Source organism: Grammomys surdaster, unplaced genomic scaffold (assembly GCF_004785775.1).
Source record: "Grammomys surdaster isolate TR1022 unplaced genomic scaffold, NIH_TR_1.0 171, whole genome shotgun sequence".
NCBI lineage: Eukaryota > Metazoa > Chordata > Mammalia > Rodentia > Muridae > Grammomys > Grammomys surdaster.
The window spans coordinates 3,669,477-3,692,145 of NW_021604619.1; the positions used below are offsets into that span (position 1 = coordinate 3,669,477).

General features: G+C 36.4%; 1 protein-coding gene across 1 annotated transcript in view; it reads right to left on the bottom strand.

Annotated features, from left to right (window-relative positions):
• Adgrb3 (adhesion G protein-coupled receptor B3) overlaps positions 1-22,669 on the bottom strand; it is a 691,333-nt gene that overhangs the window by 140,697 nt on the left and 527,967 nt on the right. The window contains exons 17-18 of the mRNA XM_028767232.1: positions 4,352-4,478; positions 2,666-2,769 (exon numbers count right to left, since the gene is read on the bottom strand). Of these exons, the coding sequence (XP_028623065.1) occupies positions 2,666-2,769; positions 4,352-4,478 (231 nt within the window). The remainder of the gene's footprint in view (positions 1-2,665; positions 2,770-4,351; positions 4,479-22,669) is intronic.

The following is a 22,669-nucleotide window of genomic DNA, read 5'->3' on the forward strand; positions in this document are numbered from 1 at the left end:
GTAAGGTGCTAAGTAAAGTAAAGTGAAGTACTAAAGGTATTAACAAAAATAATGTTCTTCCTTTTTTGTGGATATAGACTATAAATCTTTCCTGATGTTAATGGCTTCCATGATAGTAGAAACATGTATCTTGACACTAGAATTTCAGTGACAGTTTTTGTTTATAAGTAGAAAAATAACAACAATGACAACAACAAATAACCAGACCTAGTAGTAAAAGATCAACTGGTTGCCCTGAACACTAAAAAGATATTCTCTTTTCTCAACAATAGTGAGTCATATCATTGCTTTAAATAGTGCTAAGAAATGTCATTACTTTCAAATTTGTTGTATGACATTCTATACTGAAAAAAAAATTGTTGACAATTTATGTCAATTAGTTGATTGAGAGGCCATACTGGATGGCTTTATGATGTAACAGTATATTTCTCCTAGTTGTATGCAGAGACGGACAGCTTACTATATTATTATTGTCATAACAATCATCATACTAATGGACATGATCTTGATCACCAATAGTGTTAATAGCAATGAAAGTAATATCTCTGAGAACCGAACCTGAGTATCACATATTAAAGGCAAACATGAACACTGAGCCACACTTACAGCCCTTTCCATTTTTAAAACATATTTTTAATAACTACATTGAACATCTACAAAATTCGAAATAGCATGTTACCTATAAAGTAAATCACATGCTAATACATTTTAGAAATCCTGAGAAATATATCAATCCTAAATGTTTTTATTAGAGAAAAAGGCAGGAGAATCTCAACACACTTAAAGCTGAATCCAAATGGTTTAGGATGTACTTGGTGTTTATAAAGTGCTTTAAATGAATGATGCTAAAAGATCCATTTAGAAATGCATGAGTCTCGATACTTCTTTCAAGTTGTAACTATTATTTCAATTGTCTTTGGATGGACTAGGAGTGGATGACCACTTAATTCTTAGGAATCCAGATTTGTGCTGCTTCCTGGTACTCTTTTCTGTAATTCTCAACTTCAGGATAGGTTTGGATAGATTTTCTAATGATTTCAGAAACTCCTAGAATTCTGTTCTTCTGAGTGACTGTCCTGAGTTTTCTGTATTTTAGAAAACTTCATGTGGATAGACAAATATATCATATATTGACATTGGCTATTCTAAATGTATTTGGGGGTAGGGTTGGGGGAGGGGTATAGCAGAAGATACAATTGGTTCCTGAATAGAAATGGCTAAAAATGGAATTTCTTTCTATAGACTCCAATGGGTATAAATTATGTTATCATGATTACTTAGTATCTTAGCAAGTTCTTTAATTTCTCTTTTTTTTAAAAAGGACATATCATTTATGCAATTTGGGAAATGGTATGCTTCCAAAACCATCAGTTCATTCTTACTGAACAACAGACTGAGTCTTGAACATATAATCCTGTTTTCTACTGTATCATATCTACATTGGGCATTTTTCCATTTCCTCTCTTCCTGTATCAATGTGGCCACTCTATAAGTGTTGGCCTGCTGGACCACAAGGATGCAGAACTTCTCTTATATACCTGGGTTACATTGTACACATATTTTTCTTTTGCACAAAGCATAAAATAATCTTAATATCTCTGACAACTTAAATATCTTTTACAATTAAATCTTTATTTCAAAAGAGTGGAAACCATAAAGAACAATAATATTTTATTTAAATGTCAATGTTAAATACCTCTTATTAAACAGTAATTGATTTTTAGTTTTTTGCTGATTGTATAAAAATCTAAGCAAATATAAAAGTCTTTAAGGTAGGCACATCAACTCTTGTTAAATTATGTTAAATATATCAAATGTTGTGAAAACAATAGGTAACTATCTGCATACTAATGTGATATTACACTTTAGACCATATCAATGCTGACAGTGGTTATAAAACCTTTAATTGTTAAAATTATAAAACCCATTACAAAGTTTGGCCATATTATACATAAACATTGTCAATGCATGAGTAGAAATACTCACATTATCTCAGGCCAAATTCTTACTAGCATTTTAAGTAATACCAATGAAATTATCTAGAAATATATTAAATCTCTACAGACTATTAGATAGATGCAACTTAACATATAAGAGAACAAAATTTTCCACATATTTCTGGTTCAGATTTTTATGATGTCCTTTTGTCAAACCTGTCAAAAATCTGACTCATGGCAAACACTGAAGTAAGTGACCTTTTGTAGAGAACTTCGAAATTTTGTTATTGCTTTTCACGTCAGAGAAGGCTTTATTCATTGTGCAGAGCACAACTAGATACCCTCTTCCTGTAGAAAGAATTTTGACTGCACCAACTAAGTTTTGAGGTTCAACAGCAGCCGATACAATCATTATCAACACAGAGAAGAAACTTGAGAGAGAAGAGAGTTATGTTTACATGTGAAGAACTTGTCAAAGTCTACTGTCATGTTGGCGAGAAGAAAAGTATACACGTGTGTTTTGTTCATATATCTTTACTAGAGACACAGTACAGAAAATTAGGTAAATGTGGTTCATGTCTTCCAGTTCTGTCATAGAAGTTTTAATTCTGTTACTAAAATGCTGCTTTCCATATGTGATGAAGACAGTAGACATTTGTTCTTATAAACATCGTTTTAACACAGAGAAACTGAGTTTTCCATCTCAGGTCTACCTATTCATTACATACCTCCATAGTGCTGCATACACAACTGCTAGAGTTATCAAGGCCAGGCAGGAGAGGCCACTGCCTACTATGAGGGTAACTGAGGGAGTGCCAGAGGATTCCATGACCTGTAAGTTAGGGGGAAAAGAAAAGAAAAAGAAATTTAACATGAATAAAAATAAATTCTAGACTCAGAGAAACTAGGCGATCACTCAGGAACAGCATAAATAGTTGTTATAGTTACCAGATAATTAACCACAGAACACTCAGTTCACACAGTCTCCAGCTCTAAAAGGACTAGCTCCCCCTTTTCTCACAGTGTGAAGTACTAAAGTCTTTAGAGTTTCAGATGCTTGATTACAGCCCATCTTACTGAAAGTTGTCTAAAAGACCCCGAGCTACAACTTGATCATCACTCATAGGTGAAATTTTCTTTGAGTGAAATCTGAAGCAGTATGTTTTGTTTCTAAACTAAGTACAGTTTAGTTATTTCTCCATATGATTCTTGGTAAGATTTATCTTGCTACTCACATTTACAAATCCTTATGTTACCCAAATCTGGTGCACAGTTACTGAAAAATGTAAAACTTTCTGACTTTTGACAACTTTGTTCTGAGTCAAGAATTCTCATATGAAATTCCACTTGCTTGGCTTCCAAGTATACAGAAGAAAATCGAATACTATACTTAAGCCCTTCAATTATATTTTTCCCTATGAACAATGTGTGTGGAGACAATTTGCATAGTGCCAGTATCAGTCCCTAAAACCATGACCTTGAGAAATAAGCTTTTATCTTTAAAAACATATATAAACAGTACTAACATCCACTGATCCAAATGGCTTCTTAGACAGTAGAATGACTATAACTAATGAATTCAGCTGGTTTTCACAAATTTCTATATTAGAAGTTTGAAGCAATACACTGTATAATTAACTATGTCACAAAATCTGTATCAAATTATCAGGAATATGTATCATCAAAATAAGCAAAGTCCTGATACTTTAAGGCCAGATTCAGGCAGAAAGTCTTATTTAGCAGAATATCTATTTGTCATTATTTCAATTTTCTGTAAAATTTTCTCAAAATACATTTTGTGAGAACATTATTTTTCCCTTAGACTGCTCTGTACAGGTTTTTCTTTCAGAAACTATTTTTTCTTTCTTTTTTTTCTTTGCAAAAATCTACATGCTTTTAAGGAATGATTTTACAGTTCCAAACAACCATGTCTCCATGAAAACTTAATTTGATTTAAAAATACATATGTATCCAAGGACACCCTCAGAAAAACCTGTGCTGAAAATATCCAATGCAGATCTGCAATGTGTTCAGCTCTAGTGGCTGGGGTCTTCTTTCTACTCCTAACAGCATTGTCACAAATTCCCACAGAATAGCCTTCCAGCCTTAAAATAAACCTTGAGTTGGCAATTATTTTTATTTGAAAGTTTGCAGAATATTACTAATAACAGAGTAGATCTCCAAAACTATACTACAGAAATGCCAAGTTATAACACATAGAATTGAGTAGAATTTAGTTATCGCACACCAACTAGAATTCATTTCACCAAGCTACTGTAGCTGAGGAGAAGAACCCGATTTTGCCACCCTGAAACCTTTTCTATTTCCCCCTTTGAAATGCAGTTCCCTGGAGAAACACTCGCCACAATGTCCCTGCCTTTGCATTAAAGCCGTGTTTTCCCTTTGTTACTTACTATTTCTCTAGGTTGCTGAGCCAAAATGGCGAAGGTAGAGAGCCGATCACATAAGCATTTCGTATGGGATGCATCGGTAAGCACAGTTTTACATCCCTGGGTGGACCACGTTCCCAAAGACTCGTTCCTGCAAAGGGGGTGGAGGGGAGATCGGGATAAATACGCCTGACAGACAAGTCCGTAAAGAAGAAAATGCAGTTTAATTGAGAGAATCGCCTACTGTAATTCCCGTACAGGAAAAAAAAATCTACTTGTTGTTGAACAGGACGTAATTTAGATGCATCTCCAGTAATGCAAAGCGAGAGTGGGAAAAAGCAAGCAGGCGGTGGTGCGGCGTGCAGAGAGCTGTCCAGCGCCGGAGGTGCTGAAATCAGGACTAGCTCTGTCCAGCCCTCTGCGAGAAACAGCGGCGGCAGCAGTGGCACCAGCAGCCGCCGAGCGTTGGCAGACACTTGCTATGCTCATCGGATCGTTTCAAACACTCAGAGTGTAAAGAGGCTTTTCATATTTTCATACCAGCTCTGATTCCAGGCCCGTGGTTTGGACCGTGAATGCTGTCTTTTAAAATGCGGATTTCTCTGAAAAGCCTGCCTAAAAGGTTACATAGCTTGGGTTGGGTGATACGATCTTCTCCGCTGCTGGTAAGGGATTTTTCTTCCCTTTAGAATTAGCTGCTGTGAAAATTTCACCCTGGAAACGGGAAGAGGCATCAGCTGGTTCCGACTCTCACTGCCTTTGCCTGGTATCCAGGGGAGGGGTGGGCTTCAGATTAAGCTTCCCACTCCACACTTCACTTTACTCGAATGCTCTTCTATAAAGCCCCTTAATATTTCTTGCCCTCAACTGCCTCTTTGTCCAGGCGCAGAAACATTAAGCTAACCCCAAGTCCACTGAATATTTAGAATAAACCCATCCCAAAGTCCAGCAGGAGGGGGGAGGGGGTCTGGTTCAGTTTTTCTCTTTGGTGTAGCCATTTAAAATGCTAAAGCATATGGTTTCTTTCCCACCCCAGCAGAACAATAAAAATGGTATCAACCTACGTCTTGTTAGTAGAGCTGGTGGTGATGGGGGAGAGCCCTGTCACCCCCCTGCTGAACTACTCTATAGACAGAGAGAAAAGGGGGAGCTGCAAGACTCAACCAATCAACTTTATTATCCTTACACGTGCTCTGTATAGAATGCACCAATTGTCACCTCCCCTCCCCCAGGCATGGAAACTCTCCAGCCAGGAAACCTGTATGTGTGAGTATACTTAAAATATTTTAGCCAAGTTACTATATGTGTTAAAAATGACTCTGAAACTTTAAGGGGGAGAAAACCCACATGGAATAGTGTTAGTTTCTATGTACCTTTGGTTTTGCCTTTTATATTTCTTATTGCCTGAGGTCACTGGGTTAAATGTGCATATAGTCTGTTTCAGATCAGTGAGTCTTTCAAACTTGGGCTTCTAAATTAAGTTGCAGAGTACAGTTTACACTGTCCCTTTTTGGAGTCTATTAGCAGTCCCTTTTTAATATTCATGGGCTGGTATCAAGAAGGAACACACTATCTTTGGTAATCATTAGGTAAAAATTATGCCCTATCTTAATGAAAAATTCAGAGTGTTGGTCACTTAAAAATTTTGTAAGTTTCCATGATATCACTCAATCATGCCAAATTATCTTTTAAAGCTAAACCTAATTTTACTTTAGGAGCAACTGTTTCAAATTGTAATTGTGCCTCATCATAGGCATGTAGCAAACAACTTATTTCATTAGCTGTATGTTTCTGATCTTTTCTTTGTGACAAACAGTCAAGGCCAAGTGAAAAACATTTATCTCAGCTGATTCAACGTTTTAAGGAAGAAGATGTACTTAAGAACCTCACGAGTTTTAAAACTCAACAATTCCATTGTTCATCCTGGATGACGGATGCGCTTTAATGCAGTAACTGTCCTCTCAAGATGGAGTCTAAGTACTTATGACTTCCACATGATGAATTTATGGTCTACAAATGAATCCAGTATCTTGACAAGGGGAAGAACTTTACCGTAAAGAAGACTTCAAAGTAGAGAAAGCTATGTGTTTGTAGACATGTAATGAGTGTTCATTACTCAAGATATTAGCATCATCCTACTCTGACTGTCAGATATAAAGTCTAGATTCAATACAGTGTTGCTGGACTCTCAAGATCACGTACATTTTAGACATCTTTAGAAATGTGGGTCAGTTTGCTTTACTCTGTACGGTGATTGGATGACTAACCTTCCCTAGCCCCAGGCAGAATTGAGAAGTCACTAACTCTGGTTTCTAAGTGATAACCTTTCACTCTCCTCTGTGTTTCCCCCACACACACACCCAACATGAGATGCTCCATGTCTTTTCCGTGTGTATCCCGTCCTTTCTCTAAAATAGCGCCCCCTATACTTTGTCTTATGCACAATAATCAATGAAATAGTAAATATAAACTCACAGGCTCTTATTTAAAAGAAAATATAAAACAGAGTATTCAATCTGGTAGGGAAACACCAAAATTTGAAACAGGTGGTACCGAGGGATAATCTGTGAGGTGAGAGAGGAGCTGTCAGGTTCTACATCTGGTTACTATTAAAAGTTGAGTCATAAAAGAGTGGTGCCATTCTGATGCATAAGCCTTGCTATCTTATGACAAATAACTCCCATTGTGGGGAAGGCTCCCACCTAGATCAGGCTTGTCTAAAGCTCCCTATGTACCTGAGGATAACCTTGAACTTCTGATAACATTGCCTCTACTAACTGGGTGCTGGAATTCCCAGCATGTGCCACCATGACCAGTCTATATAGTGCTGGTCATTGAATTCGGACTTGGTATATGCTGTATCAGCTGACTGAGCTACATCTCCAGCCCCGTGAAACTCTTATCAGCTGGTCATTCAATGACTAGCAAAGAGCTAGCTGTTATTATATACCCTCTGGTATGAATTGCCTGTACTTTTACACTTTCCAAGGCTTATCCTCACTGTATAGCCCTCTTAGAAAGCATGGTACACATGTCTGATTGATTTCAAGGTTATCTGTGAAGCAAACTGTTAAGTGATTGGGCTAATGTGAAGCAAAACAGCTGTCCTGTGCTGCATAGGGCACGGTTTTTAAACACATTCACTCCTCTGGCCATCATATTATTGTTCCTATATCGTAATTTTTCATGCTACAGTAAAAAATGTTAACTGTAATTTATTTTTTATTTATGAAGTTTAGGTTGCCATTCACAATGCAAATATCAGATACAGTGAAATGTAAAGATATGATAAGACTAACAGGCTATGATGTCAGAAGTAAATGCAATAATAATATGGGCATCCATATTATACTGAAAACCACACACTTTTCTTTTAATGATATCTTTCTGTACATTATGCATTTTTTCAAATAGTCTTTAAACATAGCTGTGCTTGCAGAAATTCCTCATAACCAGTGAAGTCTTTGTTGGATACACCTACATTCATCAGTGTTAGCTATTAGCTGTCACCTGCACATGCCTTTCTTTCCTATTAATAGGCTGGCTAAAAGGAGAACATCTTCCTGCCCCAAGGATTTAAAAGTACAGAAAATTTCACTAGAATATAAGAATAAGAACTCAAATTATGTTTACTTTACAACATAATATTTATTTGAGGTCTCTACCCAATTTTCTAAGCATCTATCTGGATGATTTTTGAATCTGAGTGCCAGTGGCAATTTTTAAATTCACTTTTTGAAAATACAGCATTTTGTGTATACCTTCTACGGCTTAAAATTACACAAATCACTAAACATAAGGGAAAATTAGATGCCGATTCAAATACAAATACAAAGCCGTTTAGTTAAAAAAAATCAGCAAAATGTGTCTGATGTATTTGAAAACTGTTTTAGGATATCATGGAATTAATCTTATGAAAAATCAATTCAAGTAGATATTTCACTTTATTCTTCCACAACTCAGCCATCCTTCCTCAGATAGCTCAGAGAAGACAGTGAATGCACGTGCTCAGAGAGGTAAAACACATCCCACCAGATCCAGGAGTGGAGTTCAGTTGGTTTGGAGATGTCTACTTTAGGTTCTGGGAAATGAGTACTCTAGAAGCACAACAGTTGCTTCTAGCTGTACAGCCATCTCTCTAGCCCCATTAGGAATTATGTATTTTTTTAATCTTAAATTTTCATTGAAATAAAAAGTCACAGCATTCCTCAGATTTTGGCCTACTAAGTGCTAGGATTATAGACTCAAGTTACCAGACCCAGTTTCTAATGTGTTTTAAAACAATGTATCATAGAACTGCCCTATGACATGTCAATAAAATTATAAAATTCAGAGCTAAAAATACACACACACACACACACACACACACACATACACACACACACACGCATATCTTCAGATGAAGATTAACACTAACATGAAGATAAGAGTAACACTATCATGAAGTATTTCACTTATTGGGTAATTTTTCTACCACCAGGAATCTGGGAACCATAAAGGAAAGAGTCCTGGAATTAAGCATGGCCCTTTCATCCTCTACGTCAGGTTTACAATTAGTCACTTAGAAATTAAGGACCAACAATCCATACCAACTAGTCAAGGTGCTTGCTGCTGTGTTTGAGGATCTTAGTATGATCCACAAAATCCACATAGTGGTAGGAAAGAACTGACTTTCACAAGATGTCCTCAGACCTACATATACACACACATAAATACATACAACAGAGTACACACAACAATCACTCACAACTAAGTACCACAAATAATATATATGTTATATATATTGCTAAATATATATACTTAGTTTCATGAATTCTCAGTTCCTTGCTTATCTTTAATGTTTACAGCCAACACTATTGTATTAGTTGGTAAATTCATCGTTTACGAGAGGTTAACCCTTACAATGCCACATTAGAATTTTTGGTGCTTTTGAGAACGTTATCTTGCTTGGCATCCCTGATTTGCTGCTTTTCACTTAGTAGAGACTTAATGGAAGGTGTCGCATAACTTCATGATTTTGCAGGGCAGTTTTAGTGAAGCTTTTTAATCCAGGCAGTGGGTGAAAAATCAAGGTAGTGTCTTAGCTCTAACCGTTTGCTGTCCTTCAGCATAAAGCAGACATATAATTGGAAGAATATCAATGTTTTTTAGTAGAGACATCTATTTGCCTCTGGCTTCAGTCATCATTTGTGCTAATATCTGAAAGATTCAACATCTCTTTGATAACTATGTTCATTCCAGTAAGGAGGCTGGCATCAATGCATATTTATTGAATGGTTTTCAAACGCTGGTTGAGGAAGAAGATGCATAAAAGTAAATAAAGAGTTTTTTTTTAAGAAGAAAACTGAAAGTTTTTTAGGAATAATATCAATCCTAGAACATGTTTTCTGCATTATTACATGAACCGATTATTTCAGAAAATGATGTTGGTTCTGCCCTCCATGTCTAAGGCATTTGTTCACTTGACTCAATCTCCTTCCTGCTTACTGTTTCAATTTTTGTCTCTCCTCTCAAGTCCAATCCAAACAGAGAAGCCAAAGAAATGCTATTGTCAAAAATGATGTTACTCCTTAAAAATTCTGTTACTTTTTTTTTGACTTTTTAACTTTTCATTGTCCCCTTATAGCTCACAGTAAAACCCAAAGTTCTCACAATGGTCTGCAACCCTAGCTATATTTTGCTCCCCACTGTCTCTCTGCCACCATCTCCTAAATATTCACTTCTGCATGTCATTTCCAACTACAATGAGCCCCTTGTTGGCTCATGTTGGCATGCTGTGCTGAATATTCCCTCAGTTCAGAATGTACTTTTCAGTTGTAAATACACTGTTTCCTAACAGTGAAAATGTCTCAACCTTCATCTCATCCTATCTGAGTTACGGCCACTGACTGGCCCGTATGAGATAGTAACTCTCCATCTGTAGTTGGTTAAAAATGTGTACAAATTCTGTTTAACCCATTGCCTTGAGAGGTTAAGTTTAGTCCCTGAAATACAGCATAACTAACGTGTGACACCGATCAGGCTGCAGTGGCAGCATTGTGTGATTTCTGAGACCACGCCTCAAGAGGGCTTAGGGTTTCTATTGTGATTGTCTTGAACTTATATTGTGAGGTTAAATAGCCTAGGCTAGCCTCACTGAAGATAAGAAACTGCCATCATCTAGCAGGCACGTGATTGAGGTTATATTAAATCATGTATCCCCATGTTGACCTGCAAGATGGAGTCTGGTGGATCACATCAGATGAGCAGAGCTTAACCCGATATTTGAACCAGAGGATTATGAGAAAGTAAGGAGCTGCTGGAAACTGCCGATACTTAGTCAGGTTCCTTTTATAATTAAGGAAAATTACTCCATCTTTTGGGATTCTCTTTGCTCTTACTCTGAGCTGTGCTGCTCATTGCACACATCCCATCTGGCTTTCCTAAGGATACAGCTCATACTGTGCTTTGCAAACAACAGGATTTATTCACAAAGCAAACCCTGCATCAAGCACTTCAGTCATTTTTCCAACAGCTCAGGTGATCACTAAAATTTTAAGACATAATGCTAGTGCACAGCATCCATTGTAGTATAATGTAATATAATGACTTTTAGAGTCACTAGAAAACCAAGAACCTTTGTGTGCCTCAACTTTACCGAAAGGTTTGCTTCACTGCAATGATCTGGAATCAAATTCTAATTATCTAAAATGTAATGTTTTCAATACAGTCTTGGTTGTCTTAGCTTGCTAGAATATAAATCTTATGTTTATTTCTGACGTCTGATTCTAAAATTGTCTTTGGCATGCACGTGTCAGCTGCTTAATGGATATTTGTTGGGTGGATACTCAGTACGGATTCTTATATACATGAACATTCTTATGTTATTATTATTTGGGGGGGTACTACATTTCCACTTTGCCTTTTAGCACTTGAGAACACAATAGAAATTTTCTTGTAGGTGCATTCTCACAGGCTTTTAGTCATAAAATACACATTAAAAGCAAGAATATGTCACTCTTGAGATGGCCCGACATCACTTACTAAAATGGTGGCACTGGTTTTATTGCCAGTAACATATGTTTTTGTTACTGTTTTAAATTTAAAATAATGAGAGTAGAAAGGAGTGTAGGCCTAGCATTCAGGAAGATAGGTTATAAATATGTATAAGTACTTCACAGTGATTTATTAATAATTAAAGGTTAAAATATGCTAGCTGTCATAATTAGTTATGTAATAAGCAAATAATAATAATCCTATTAATGAAAATAACAGCTAACATTTATGAAATATCTACTCAGTATTAGGTACTCTAGTGGAAACTTAAAACATATTTTTAAATTTTCTTTAATTTTTTTCCTTTCATTAAAAATAGATTCTTTTCTCATATAATATATCTTGATTAGAGTTTCCCCTCCCTCCACTCTTCCCAGTTCCTCCCCACATTCCCTCCCTTCTTGATATACTCTCTTTTTGTCTCTTATTAGAAATGAACAGGCTTCTAAGAGATAAAAACCAAATACCAAAAAAATATAATAAAATAAGGCAAAACTGCTATATTGAAGTTGGACACCACAACCCAACAGAAGAAGAGTCCCAAGAACAAGCGCAAGACACAAGAGTCAACCTATTTGTTCTCACAGTCTGGATGGAATTACATATCAGTGCTGATCTAATATATATATATATATATATATATATATATATATATATGCAACAGACCTGGTGCAGTCCCATGCATGCAGACCTTGTACTTGCTGTGTCAGTCTCTGTGAACTTATATCAATGATGGCTCATGCCTTGAATCCCTGCATTTGAGATGCAGAGGCATGCAGGTCTTTGAGTTTTAGGTTAGTTTGATCTACAGAGTGAGTTCCAGAACAGTCAGGGCTATTACAGAGAAACCTAGTCTCAAATCAGCAATAGACAAATAAATAAACCAGCAAAAATAAATCATCTTTAAACCGAGTGGCACATCGTGGTGAGAGTGCCTATAGTTCCAGCTATATACAAGGTTGCACTAAAGCATCGTATAAGCTCACAAATTTGAGAATAAACCAGACAATACAATGGGCCTGCCATCCCATTTCAAAGCTTTGGAGAAAAAAAATACTACGTTTTCTTTAGGAAAAACTGAGTTAAATAGAACTCTTGCCTTCATCTAGAGTTGAAAGTTGCTTAAATCTATCAACCTAGTTAATATGCATACATAAGTCCTGGTTTGCCTATCTTTGGTGCTATTGTTTTGTCTTGAAAAGAAATAAATGGAGTCAAGAGATTGTGACTTTCCTAGGGACAACCAGCTGATAAAGGACTGTGCCAGGATTTGAAGCCAAGGCTATGTACTCCCCAGCAGTTCCCCCATCCTGTGTCCTGTCCTTACTGGGTAGACATAGGGAGAGGGCATAGCCATAGTTAGAAACATAGGGAAAATATTCCAAAATGCGGAAAGAAAATTGAGAACTAAAATTCTATGGGAAAATTTTATATACAGAAAGGAAGTAATCAGTCAAAGGTCAAATTATAGATTTAAAAGATCTAGGTTGAGACTGATTATGGTGAGCATGGGATGAGGGAGGCTTCTGAGAACACTGAGTGAAGCTTAGTAGAGAAGTCAGACAGAAATTGATGTGCTGCCAGTTGCAAAAAGACCTGCATGGCATTGAAGAGTTCAGCTACAGAAAGGAAAAGACCACACACAAGTCAGGTAACCCAAAATGAAATTCTTGTGCAATAACTTTTCAGTTTATGATGGTGTCTTATTTACTTGTCTGTTGCTGTGATAAAACATCATGACCAAAGACAACTCATGGAAGAAAGTTTATTTGGCCTTTAGATTCCAGAGGGATAAGAGTCCATCATACAGAGGGATGCAAGGGGCAGAAATGGCAGCTGGAGTAGGAAGCTTAGAGACCATAAACTCAGCTGTTAATGCAAGCACAGAGTGAATTGGAAGAGAAGTGGGGATTTAAACTCTCAAATCTTGCCCTGAGGGATGTACATCTTGCAGCAAGGCTACAGCTCCTGCAACATCCCCAAATATGGGACCAACTATGGACAAAGTGTTAAAATGCCTCGGCCAATGTAGGACAAATTCTTATTTAAGCCACCAGAGGAAGGTATCAATATCAAAATGCTTCATGATGTAGACTAAAGAGACACCTAAAAGCAACAAGAGGATGCTGTAAGAATGAAAGGACTTGCCAGCTTGACTCAGAGTCATGATGACAATGGTAACGTTAAAAAAAAAAAAGAAGAAGAGAATAAGTTCTATTGAAACTCCAATGGGAAGAACATCATTTTTTCAAGAAGAGGGTGAAAATCCAGCATGAAAGTTTCATTATGCCACTCTCATTTTTTCTCAGAAATTTCTGAAATTTTTATATTGCTCACTTCACAAAGCACAACTTGAACCATGGAGAAAGAAAAATAAAAAATAATTTGGAAGTAGGGGTTTTAATGACATCGAAAATGTTAGTAGACTTCAGCTGACTGAATTTTGAGTAGCATGTCTAATGAACAACGAAACACATTTTATTTTCAATACACAGCTAGAGCAAGCAAGACTTTCAAAGTTGTTCTTGAGTGCTGAGTGTAGGCAGGGACAGGCAATAAATTATTTTATTTATTTTCAAAGGGTTTTTAAAATGCTTTGGACATTGAGTGTTAGTTAATCTCAAAATCACAAAACAATTCACTCTATTTGGATTTATTTCCCTCAGAAAAGCTGTTTATCTGGGCTGGTAACCAATTTTTAGCCGGACATAATTTGCAACAGCTGAGATGCACAACCCTGAAAAAGCAGGATTATTGAAATAAAATAGAGCACATTTAAACATATGTTACTTTCCCTACTTCTTAATAATCTGGACAGAAAGCCAGTCCAGGGCATGAGTGGACCATTGTACAACAGTACCAAAGTGCATCCAAGGCCCCACAAATTTAACGCCAGCTTACTTATTTCCTGATCCTCATCACTTTTACTTCATATGCCTTTTGTAGAGGATTAATCCCAACTTTAATACGCATAGACAAAAAGAATAGAAATAAGTTTGAAAAAAAAACAATATTATAGTTTTTGTTCCTTTATATTTTTCAGGCTTTTCTGCTTATCTCAAATATCTATATTATCATTATGATCAAAAGACTTGAAGTTCAAAAAAAAAAAGAAAAAAGGATAAGAAAAAATCAGGCTGATGTCTGAGTAAAAGTGTGCATTTGTAGAAAATAGATTTCTTCTTAAAGACTTTCATGATTTAAACCAAATTGTTCCCTCACAAGAACACTAAAAGATATATCTTAAAAGAAAATACTAATATATTTTTCAAGGCATAAATATCTTTATGTGGATTGGGGATATGCATGTTTCAGTGTTAAATAAGGCTTCTCTTTTACTCTCAAGTATCAAGTCATTTTGTAGTATGTAGATATTTTCTTTTGTACTACAGTAATGTTATGGCATGTTGAAGTGATGCAATCATAGTTTGGTTTACAGATTGTGATTTATTGTTCACTACCATTGCTTATATAAGAGGTCACACCATCAGAAAGTAATCTGTTTAAGTTACACAAATAATCTTTCCCATTTATAGTGATAAGGCAAAGAGATATCTTTAAAATATGCATGTTATTTTGAATGTCTATTAAAGATACCTGGTTAAACAGACGATATAATTTGAGATATGTCAGTATGGTCAATCACTTTCCCCCAAAATTCATGCTGCATATCTTGGAAAGAGATTACAGAGGTGCATCTTTTCCCATAATTTCTATCAATTCTATAGCAACTCAACACACTGTGAAGCATTAACTATCAGATACACTTTGAAACCCTTTTGACAAAGCAGCAAAAATTACATCTATGATGCTTCTACAAGTTAAAAAATTATAACAAGAAATTCAGCAGAAGTACTACATGAGAATTTCAGGTGACTTGTGTTTATTACATATGTGTGAACATGCCTGTAGTGCTCACCCTAATCTTGAAGAGGAGTTTTAGTTCTAAATAATTCATTACTAAGACAAAGAATTGAGGGGCTAATTAAGGCTGTAGTGTTGAGTCACTGAAATGGAGTTGTTCTAACAGAATTTCTTTAAAAAGAGGTAGGGATTTTAGATCTTGAGACAATCATACTTTAAAAGTATGACTAATTATTGCCTACAAAAATGCAGAATGTTCATGGGACATTCACTTTATTGAAGTGACAATGAGTGCAACAGTATTCTTTGAACTATGAGTAGGCATTCTAAGTATTAGAGAGCTATGTCTGTGCTCATACTGTTAGGTCCATTCTGGGAACCTGGGTCTTAATGGAGAAGGAAATAAGATGAGAAGAAGAGCTAAACAGGGTAATATTATTCATGAACACATAGAAATTAAACAAAGTGAGGTCTAAAGATCTTAGTAAAATGTTAACTAAGAAAGTAATAGGCCGGACACAGTGAGTGCTTCATAATCATGTATCTATAACTAACACATTAATTTTATATTAATTTTAATGTTACTCATTTGCAAGTATTGAATTCTTTCAAAAATGAATCAATATTCCAGCATTGCAGTGTTTGATGCGAAAAAGCTCTTTCAATACAAGCCAGGAGGCAAATGCTTTTTTACTTATTCCATAATAGAAATATGTTCAACTGCCCAATGAAAATTTGTAACAATGGTTTCAGGAAATACCAGAGACAATTCCTACTTTTTCCTTCTCTTTGAAGTCCTGCTTTGTATTTGCTTATGGTCCCTGTCAAATCCCCTTCTCATTTTCATTTTGGCTGTGGCAGCCTCTGTAGAGTCTATAGGACAAGAAATGTCTTCCTCCTTCATAAAGCTCATATTTTTATTCTTTTTTTAAAATTACAACTGTGACATTGAGAAACTTATTTTCTAATTTCATTTGTGCCACTAGAATGCTGCTACCCAGAATGTATCGCTACCTAACTGGGAATCACATTCCTGTATCCAACTAAAAACTTACATATTGTTTTTATCATAGAGGAATTTGTAGTCAAGAAACTCAACAGGAGGAATACCCTTGCCGATTGTTTATTTAATAGTTCTATGTGTCAAGCATTATTAAAAATAATGAAAATGAAATTGTTATGACAGATAGCTCATGCCTATATGAGCATAAGAAAAGAGGAAGGCCATCTGAGGCCAGCCGAGGCTACACAATGAGTTCAAGGTAGCCTCAGCTATAGTCTGAGGTCCTATTTTAAAACAAAATCAAAAGAAAAAAAATCCCAAATCCAGATTAACCACTCATCCATCCAAATAGAACAAAAGAAAAATGAAAACAAAACAAAAAGTCTAGTTCTATAAAAATGCAATGTACCATCCTAACATCACAGTACAGTGTTCTTGACAAGGAAATTGTGTTTGGGGATCAAGTAACAAGAACAAGATTATTATCAGAATTCTCTGGCTCGAGACATAACTCAGTTGATAAAGTGCCTAGCATGCAGAAAACTAAGTTTAATTCCAGCATCACTTATAACTAGGAATAGCAGAACATGTGTGTGATTCCAGGATTCAGAAGGTAGAGGAGAATCAGAAGTCCAAGGTCATCATGTGCTATACAGTCAGGCCACTACCTCTCTAATTAAAAAACAACAAAACAAAACTTCTCTAGTAATATTAGAGGCTAGGTCTGAAACACTTAAACTTAAGAGAAATAAGTAATTAATACTCTCTATGGGGAAAAAAAGGGAAAAGAAAAAAATTGATTCTCCTATTTTTGAGTTACTATAAATGCACCAAGAATGGAAACAGAATCTTGAGTTAGCAAATCTGTTAGGAATCTTATAACTGCCTGCCCAACAGCTAAATAATGTCTTATGTCATGGTGGCCAATATAAGAGCAAAAGAAAAATTATATACCACCAGAAGAAAGAATGTATGTCATATCCTGGCATGAAATGCAAAGGATATAATCTTTCTATCTTCAAACACTACCATTACCAATAGACTATCAATGGAAACCTTTCATTCAAAGTTTGGAAATGTTGAGCATTTAAAGTAATAACCTGAGAAATATGACTACCCAAAACTATACATAATGTTCCCTGATTTTATAAACTTCTGGCTTTGGAGAAATTTGAAAATAGATGCCTTGTTAAGAGTCTATATTTCCCCTATATTCTCTAAAAGAGTAAGATGTTGTCTTAATTAGGGTATCTATTGATGCGATGAAACAGCGGGACCTAAGCAATTTGAGAAGGAAAAGGTTTAATTGGCTGATGCTTCTGCATCACAGTTCACCCTCAAAGGAAGTCAGAACAGTAACCTGGAGGCAGGAGGTAGTGCCGAGTCCATGGAGGAGTGCTGCTTGCTGGCCTGCTCCTGGGGGCTTGCTTGCTTAGCCTCTTTTCTTATAAAACCTAAGACCACAATCCCAGGGATGGCCCCACCCACAGAAAACTGGTCCCTCCCAAATCAAATCGTTAATTAACAAAATGTCTTATGGCCAGATCTTATGGGGGCATTTTCTTAATTGTGTTTTCTCCATTTCTTGTGTGAAGTTGACATAAAACTAGACAGTAGAGATGTTAAAAGAACTGCTAGAGAGGGAGTTTCTACTAACAAGGTAGAGATCCCAAACATCCCTACGATCCCCTTCTACTCATCTGACAAATGAGTGAGTTTCCAAATATAAACTTTTGACTAAATGGCCGCTTGACCACAAGGTAGTGGTCAGAGGGCACTGGAAGGCCATATGAAGTTCTGTAACTAGAGATAGTAAAAGGTTTTCACAGAGCACAGCTTGGGAAAGATCACAGCAGGCCAAGATGGTTCCAGGAGGGGAGGTTTATTAAGAGAGAGGGAGAGCGGGAGGAGAGAGAGAGAAGAGTAGAGAGGGTAGAGGATGGCCATGACCATGTGGAGAGAGGGGGAAGGGAAGGGGGGAGGGGAGACGGTAACCTGAAGGCGCGGGTCACGGGACCAAGAGAGAGAGGAGGGGCAAGCAGCCGCTTTTATAGTGGGCAGGCCTACCTGGCTGTTGCCAGGTAACTGTGGGGAGGAGCATACCTGGCTGTTGCCAAGTGACTGTGGAGGTGGAGTTTAACAGATTACTAACAGATAGTGCATGTGGAAAAGAGTAAGGAAGAGGCAGGAACACTTTCCAGTGAATTATATAGCATGACATTTTTTTTTAAAGATTTAATACAAGGTGATTTGTCCAATTAGATGAAAAATGTGTAAGAGCAAGAATGCTTTAATAAATTTACTGTAAATGAAATGAAGCTTTTTAAAAAAATACATCAATTTGGATGTCCTAAAATACTTTTATAACTGAAAGAATATAGACTTTCACTTCCCTGTTTTTAAAAACCAAACAGACAAATAAACAAAAAGAAAACAATAACAACAACAAAAACAAAAGAACAGCATTAAAAAAAACTTTAAATGTTTCATTGTCTATTTTGTGTTCGGCAGCATTCTAGATACTAAGATTTCAAAGACTGGAAAATAAATCCAGATCTTTTCTTCCCTTATGGAGTCAAGTCTACACCTTGTCGACAATAAGCACCTATTAGGAAAACTCCAAAATCTATAATCTAATTAGAGATTGTAGAAGTGTGACCAGTATTCTAGTGATACAAGGAAAAAAGGACAGACTCCCATTTCTCAAAAAGCCTAAAGAAACACACACTGCAATGTAGAAAAGTGTGCCCTGTCTCCTGCTGTCATGCTGTTTCTCTTCCCTCTGCTTGCCAGCTGATACTTCAGTTAATAAATAAGGCAGACAGTGAAAATTCTTGGTTGAAGGACAGCACTGAACACTCAGTGGCGAAATTAACATTTTAATGAGCAGTCAAAGCCTTTTGTGTTTTGGCTCTTAACCATGATTGTCTCTTGAGTTGATCTCAATGTTTTGCACTCAGAAAACAAGAATATTCCTTCTGTGAGGTGTTAAATGTGATCCCCCAGGCCAAGGTTTCAGGGGCTTCCTGATTACTCCATTGTTGAAGAAGTTCTTTTGTGGTTGGGAATTGAACAGCACTTTTCAGCTCTTGTTTCTAATTTAGAATATGCAAACACTGCAACTACAACATTCAATATTCAGGAGTGGCTAATATTCACAAAGTGATCAAGTAATCGTGAGTTCTTTTTTGTAAGGTGTAGTGGGCTAACTGCTACTTGGGAACAAAGCAATTCACAAAGGAAGCACTGCATAATGCTTGTAATTTAATTATTTGGGAATCAAGCTTTGTACAATACCCCAAAGGTACTAACTTTCTTTATTGGAAGGGATTTTGAAGGTCATTAAAAAAAATCTATTTGTCCAGAGGCTTCAGAAAATAAACTATATAAGAACAAAGTGCCAGTTTATAAAACCACTTTTATTTCAAGATAAAAATCTTCCCAAAACATCCAGGACCAATCTTCTTATTCCCATTACTAGAAACAACAACAACCAGCAGCACAAACAACAAAAACATTGTCAAGAGAAAAAAATTTCATTGGGAAAAAGTTTAAGCATCTTAAAATTTTTAAGGCTTCTAATGAAAAAAAAATCATTCCCTGTCATAATTAAAAAAGCTTTACTAGTAGAAAACACAGGCTGGTCCTGTCTTCATGATTCATTTCTGACTGCTCTAGATCCATTACTAAAATGCACACTACATGCACAGCACACTATAAGGTTTAATGTCATTAGGTAAGAGTGGAGAATCTGAACATGGTGACACTTTTCCCAGCGACGAGAAGGTCTAACAAGAGTTTTCACTGAAGGAGATATGGACATTCATACACCCACATAGATATTGAAGGAGGACAATCACTGTTTTAATTTTGTTCACTGGATCAGTCATAAAACCAAGGACACTGTGTCCACATTTACCTATGAGTTACATCATCCTTCCAAAGTTACAGACTCCAGTCCTGTCCCTTGTGTCCTTCGTTTCTAGTTCCTGCTTAACCAGTCAAAGACATTTCTTAAGTTTTCATGTAGAAATGCCTGCATATTTAGTTGACTGATTTTATGAATAGTTTTCACATGGTATCTGTCACAGATGCAGACTTTATCTTGAGACAGGGACTCCAAGTTCCCCGCAGAGAAGCAGATGACGACTTAACGTTCTCAAACATGAACATCCCAGTCTGTAGCTAACGACCAAGGATTCATATACAACTCCATAAAAGCAGACATTTTCCTATTGAGGATACATTTTGGAAAGACTGGTATGAAGATTGTTTAGCTTTACAGTAGAACATAAAACTGACTTTACTAATAGCAGATTTTTCAACTCTGCTGTGTCAAGACAAAAACAAATTACCTGTGTTGAAACATCTCTAAATGAGGCCGTTAAATGATGGCTCAGAGATTTAACTGTGGTTGTTTCTCAGGACAGACTCAGATGGGAAACAGCATTGAGAAGCAAAATATCCTGAAGCAGACATGTTCCTGTTTCAGTGTGAAGTGTCCCCCACTGGCTCATGTGCTGAATGCCTGGTTCATGTGGTGTTATTTTGGGAATTTCTGGAAACTTTAAGAGGTTGCCTTCATTGGAGAGATTCATAGGGTATGTATGGGTCCTGGAGGTATCCCTGTCCCATTCCTATCCTCCTCCTCTGCACAATTCTGCTGCCATGATGCTCTACGTCACCACTGGCCCAGATTAAATGGAGCTAATAAAACCTCAAAACCTGTGAACCCAAATAAATTATTCTTTTTGGGTTGTTCCCTCAGGTGTTTTGGCCACGGTAATGCTAAAATAAATACAAATAATATCACATGACTAAAGTGGTTCTTGTACCATCTAGCGTATAAGAGAAATGATGATAGAAATCTATAGAATGTCCATGTGATGGCATTTTATCCCATGAACTAAGTGCAGTTTTGGAAAAACTCCACTATGGGTGGTCATACAAATTCTCCTTGGGTCAAGTTTAGTCTGACAACAGCAACTTTCGTTTCCTTCCAGATTTCTCTCTACCCAACTAGGCTCCTTTCACTACCAGACTTGTAGAATAAAGTCTCCTATAAAAACAGGCAGACATTTATGAAGACGTTCTAGGTCTAAAGAGATGGTTTTAGGATGGTAATAAAAATTGAGATAGGAAGTGACTTAGATACAGAACTCTGAAGTCACCATGATAAAATATATAGTAGAATATTTTATCTTAGTTGTCAAAAATAGTGGAATAAACATTGTGAATGTAACTCTTACCTAATATTTGTAATAATGGTTTCATAATTGTTACTAATGTATGTTGTTTATTATTATAAGACGATCCTTTTATTAGACAAAAAAGGGGAAATGTAGGTATAATGTTTTCTATGCTAGGTAAAGTTTACGCTTGTGTTATTCAAATGGTGATTTCTCTGCTCTTATATCTCATTTCAATCCTGGACAAGTCATTGTAATGCTTATACCAAGAATCTCCTGCATTAAGAACTAAACAGTTCACACCATCTATTCTCTGTCTTGTCAATAAATGCTGATCACCCAATGGCTGGGCAGAATAGAGAATAGGGTGGGATATCCACTAGTGAGAAGAAGGAGAGAAGGAGGCTGAGGTGCACCAGTAGGATGGAGTCATTGGAGCCATGGAGAAGGGGTCTGAAGAGCCAGATCAATAACAATATGTAAGTATCATGGGATGAGGCTGAAAGGTATCCAGATTTTCATAGAAATTAAAGATAGACCATTTAATTGCTCAGCTATCAAGATGCATTTTTAAATCAAAAATAAACAAACAACAAAACAAAAACAAACAAACGAACAAAAAAACCAAGCAGATAATTTACAGAAAGCCAAGCACAAAGAAGGAAGAATGTGCCTTTTGAGCCCCTTTGTCTCTGAACTAACAGCGAATGCAAACATCCTAGGATAATTTAATCATAGATTAAGAACTGGTGTCTCTTTCTATCTTATGTGACATGTTAGAGAAGATTGCTATTCACAATTACTATGCAAGTATCTTCTCTTCTTCCTTCTTTCAAGAAAGACAAGGTACAAATGAACTAAATTGTGGTTTATATATCTAAACCAGGACATAATCTGCTAGGGGTTGTGGCATATCTAAAATCCTAATGTATAGAAAGCATTAGAGATGGGAAAAATTTACTAATGGAGTCTAAAATGGAACTTCTGGTTAAAATATGAGTTACATTGTGGCGAGCAGAATTATTCTTGACACTAATGGGTTCCACATATTCAGCTATGTCTATCCACGGAAACATTGAACATATTAATATCACAAAAGCCACTTCCTTTTGCTCTGTAGGTTTGGGTTGCTTTTGATCATTCTTTTAAATGGTTATATGGGTTTCACATATTTACCGAAATCATTAATGATTTGTGCAGAATTATCCATTCAAGATCTGCTTTCTTGGATATTTAAAGGTGAGCCGTCCT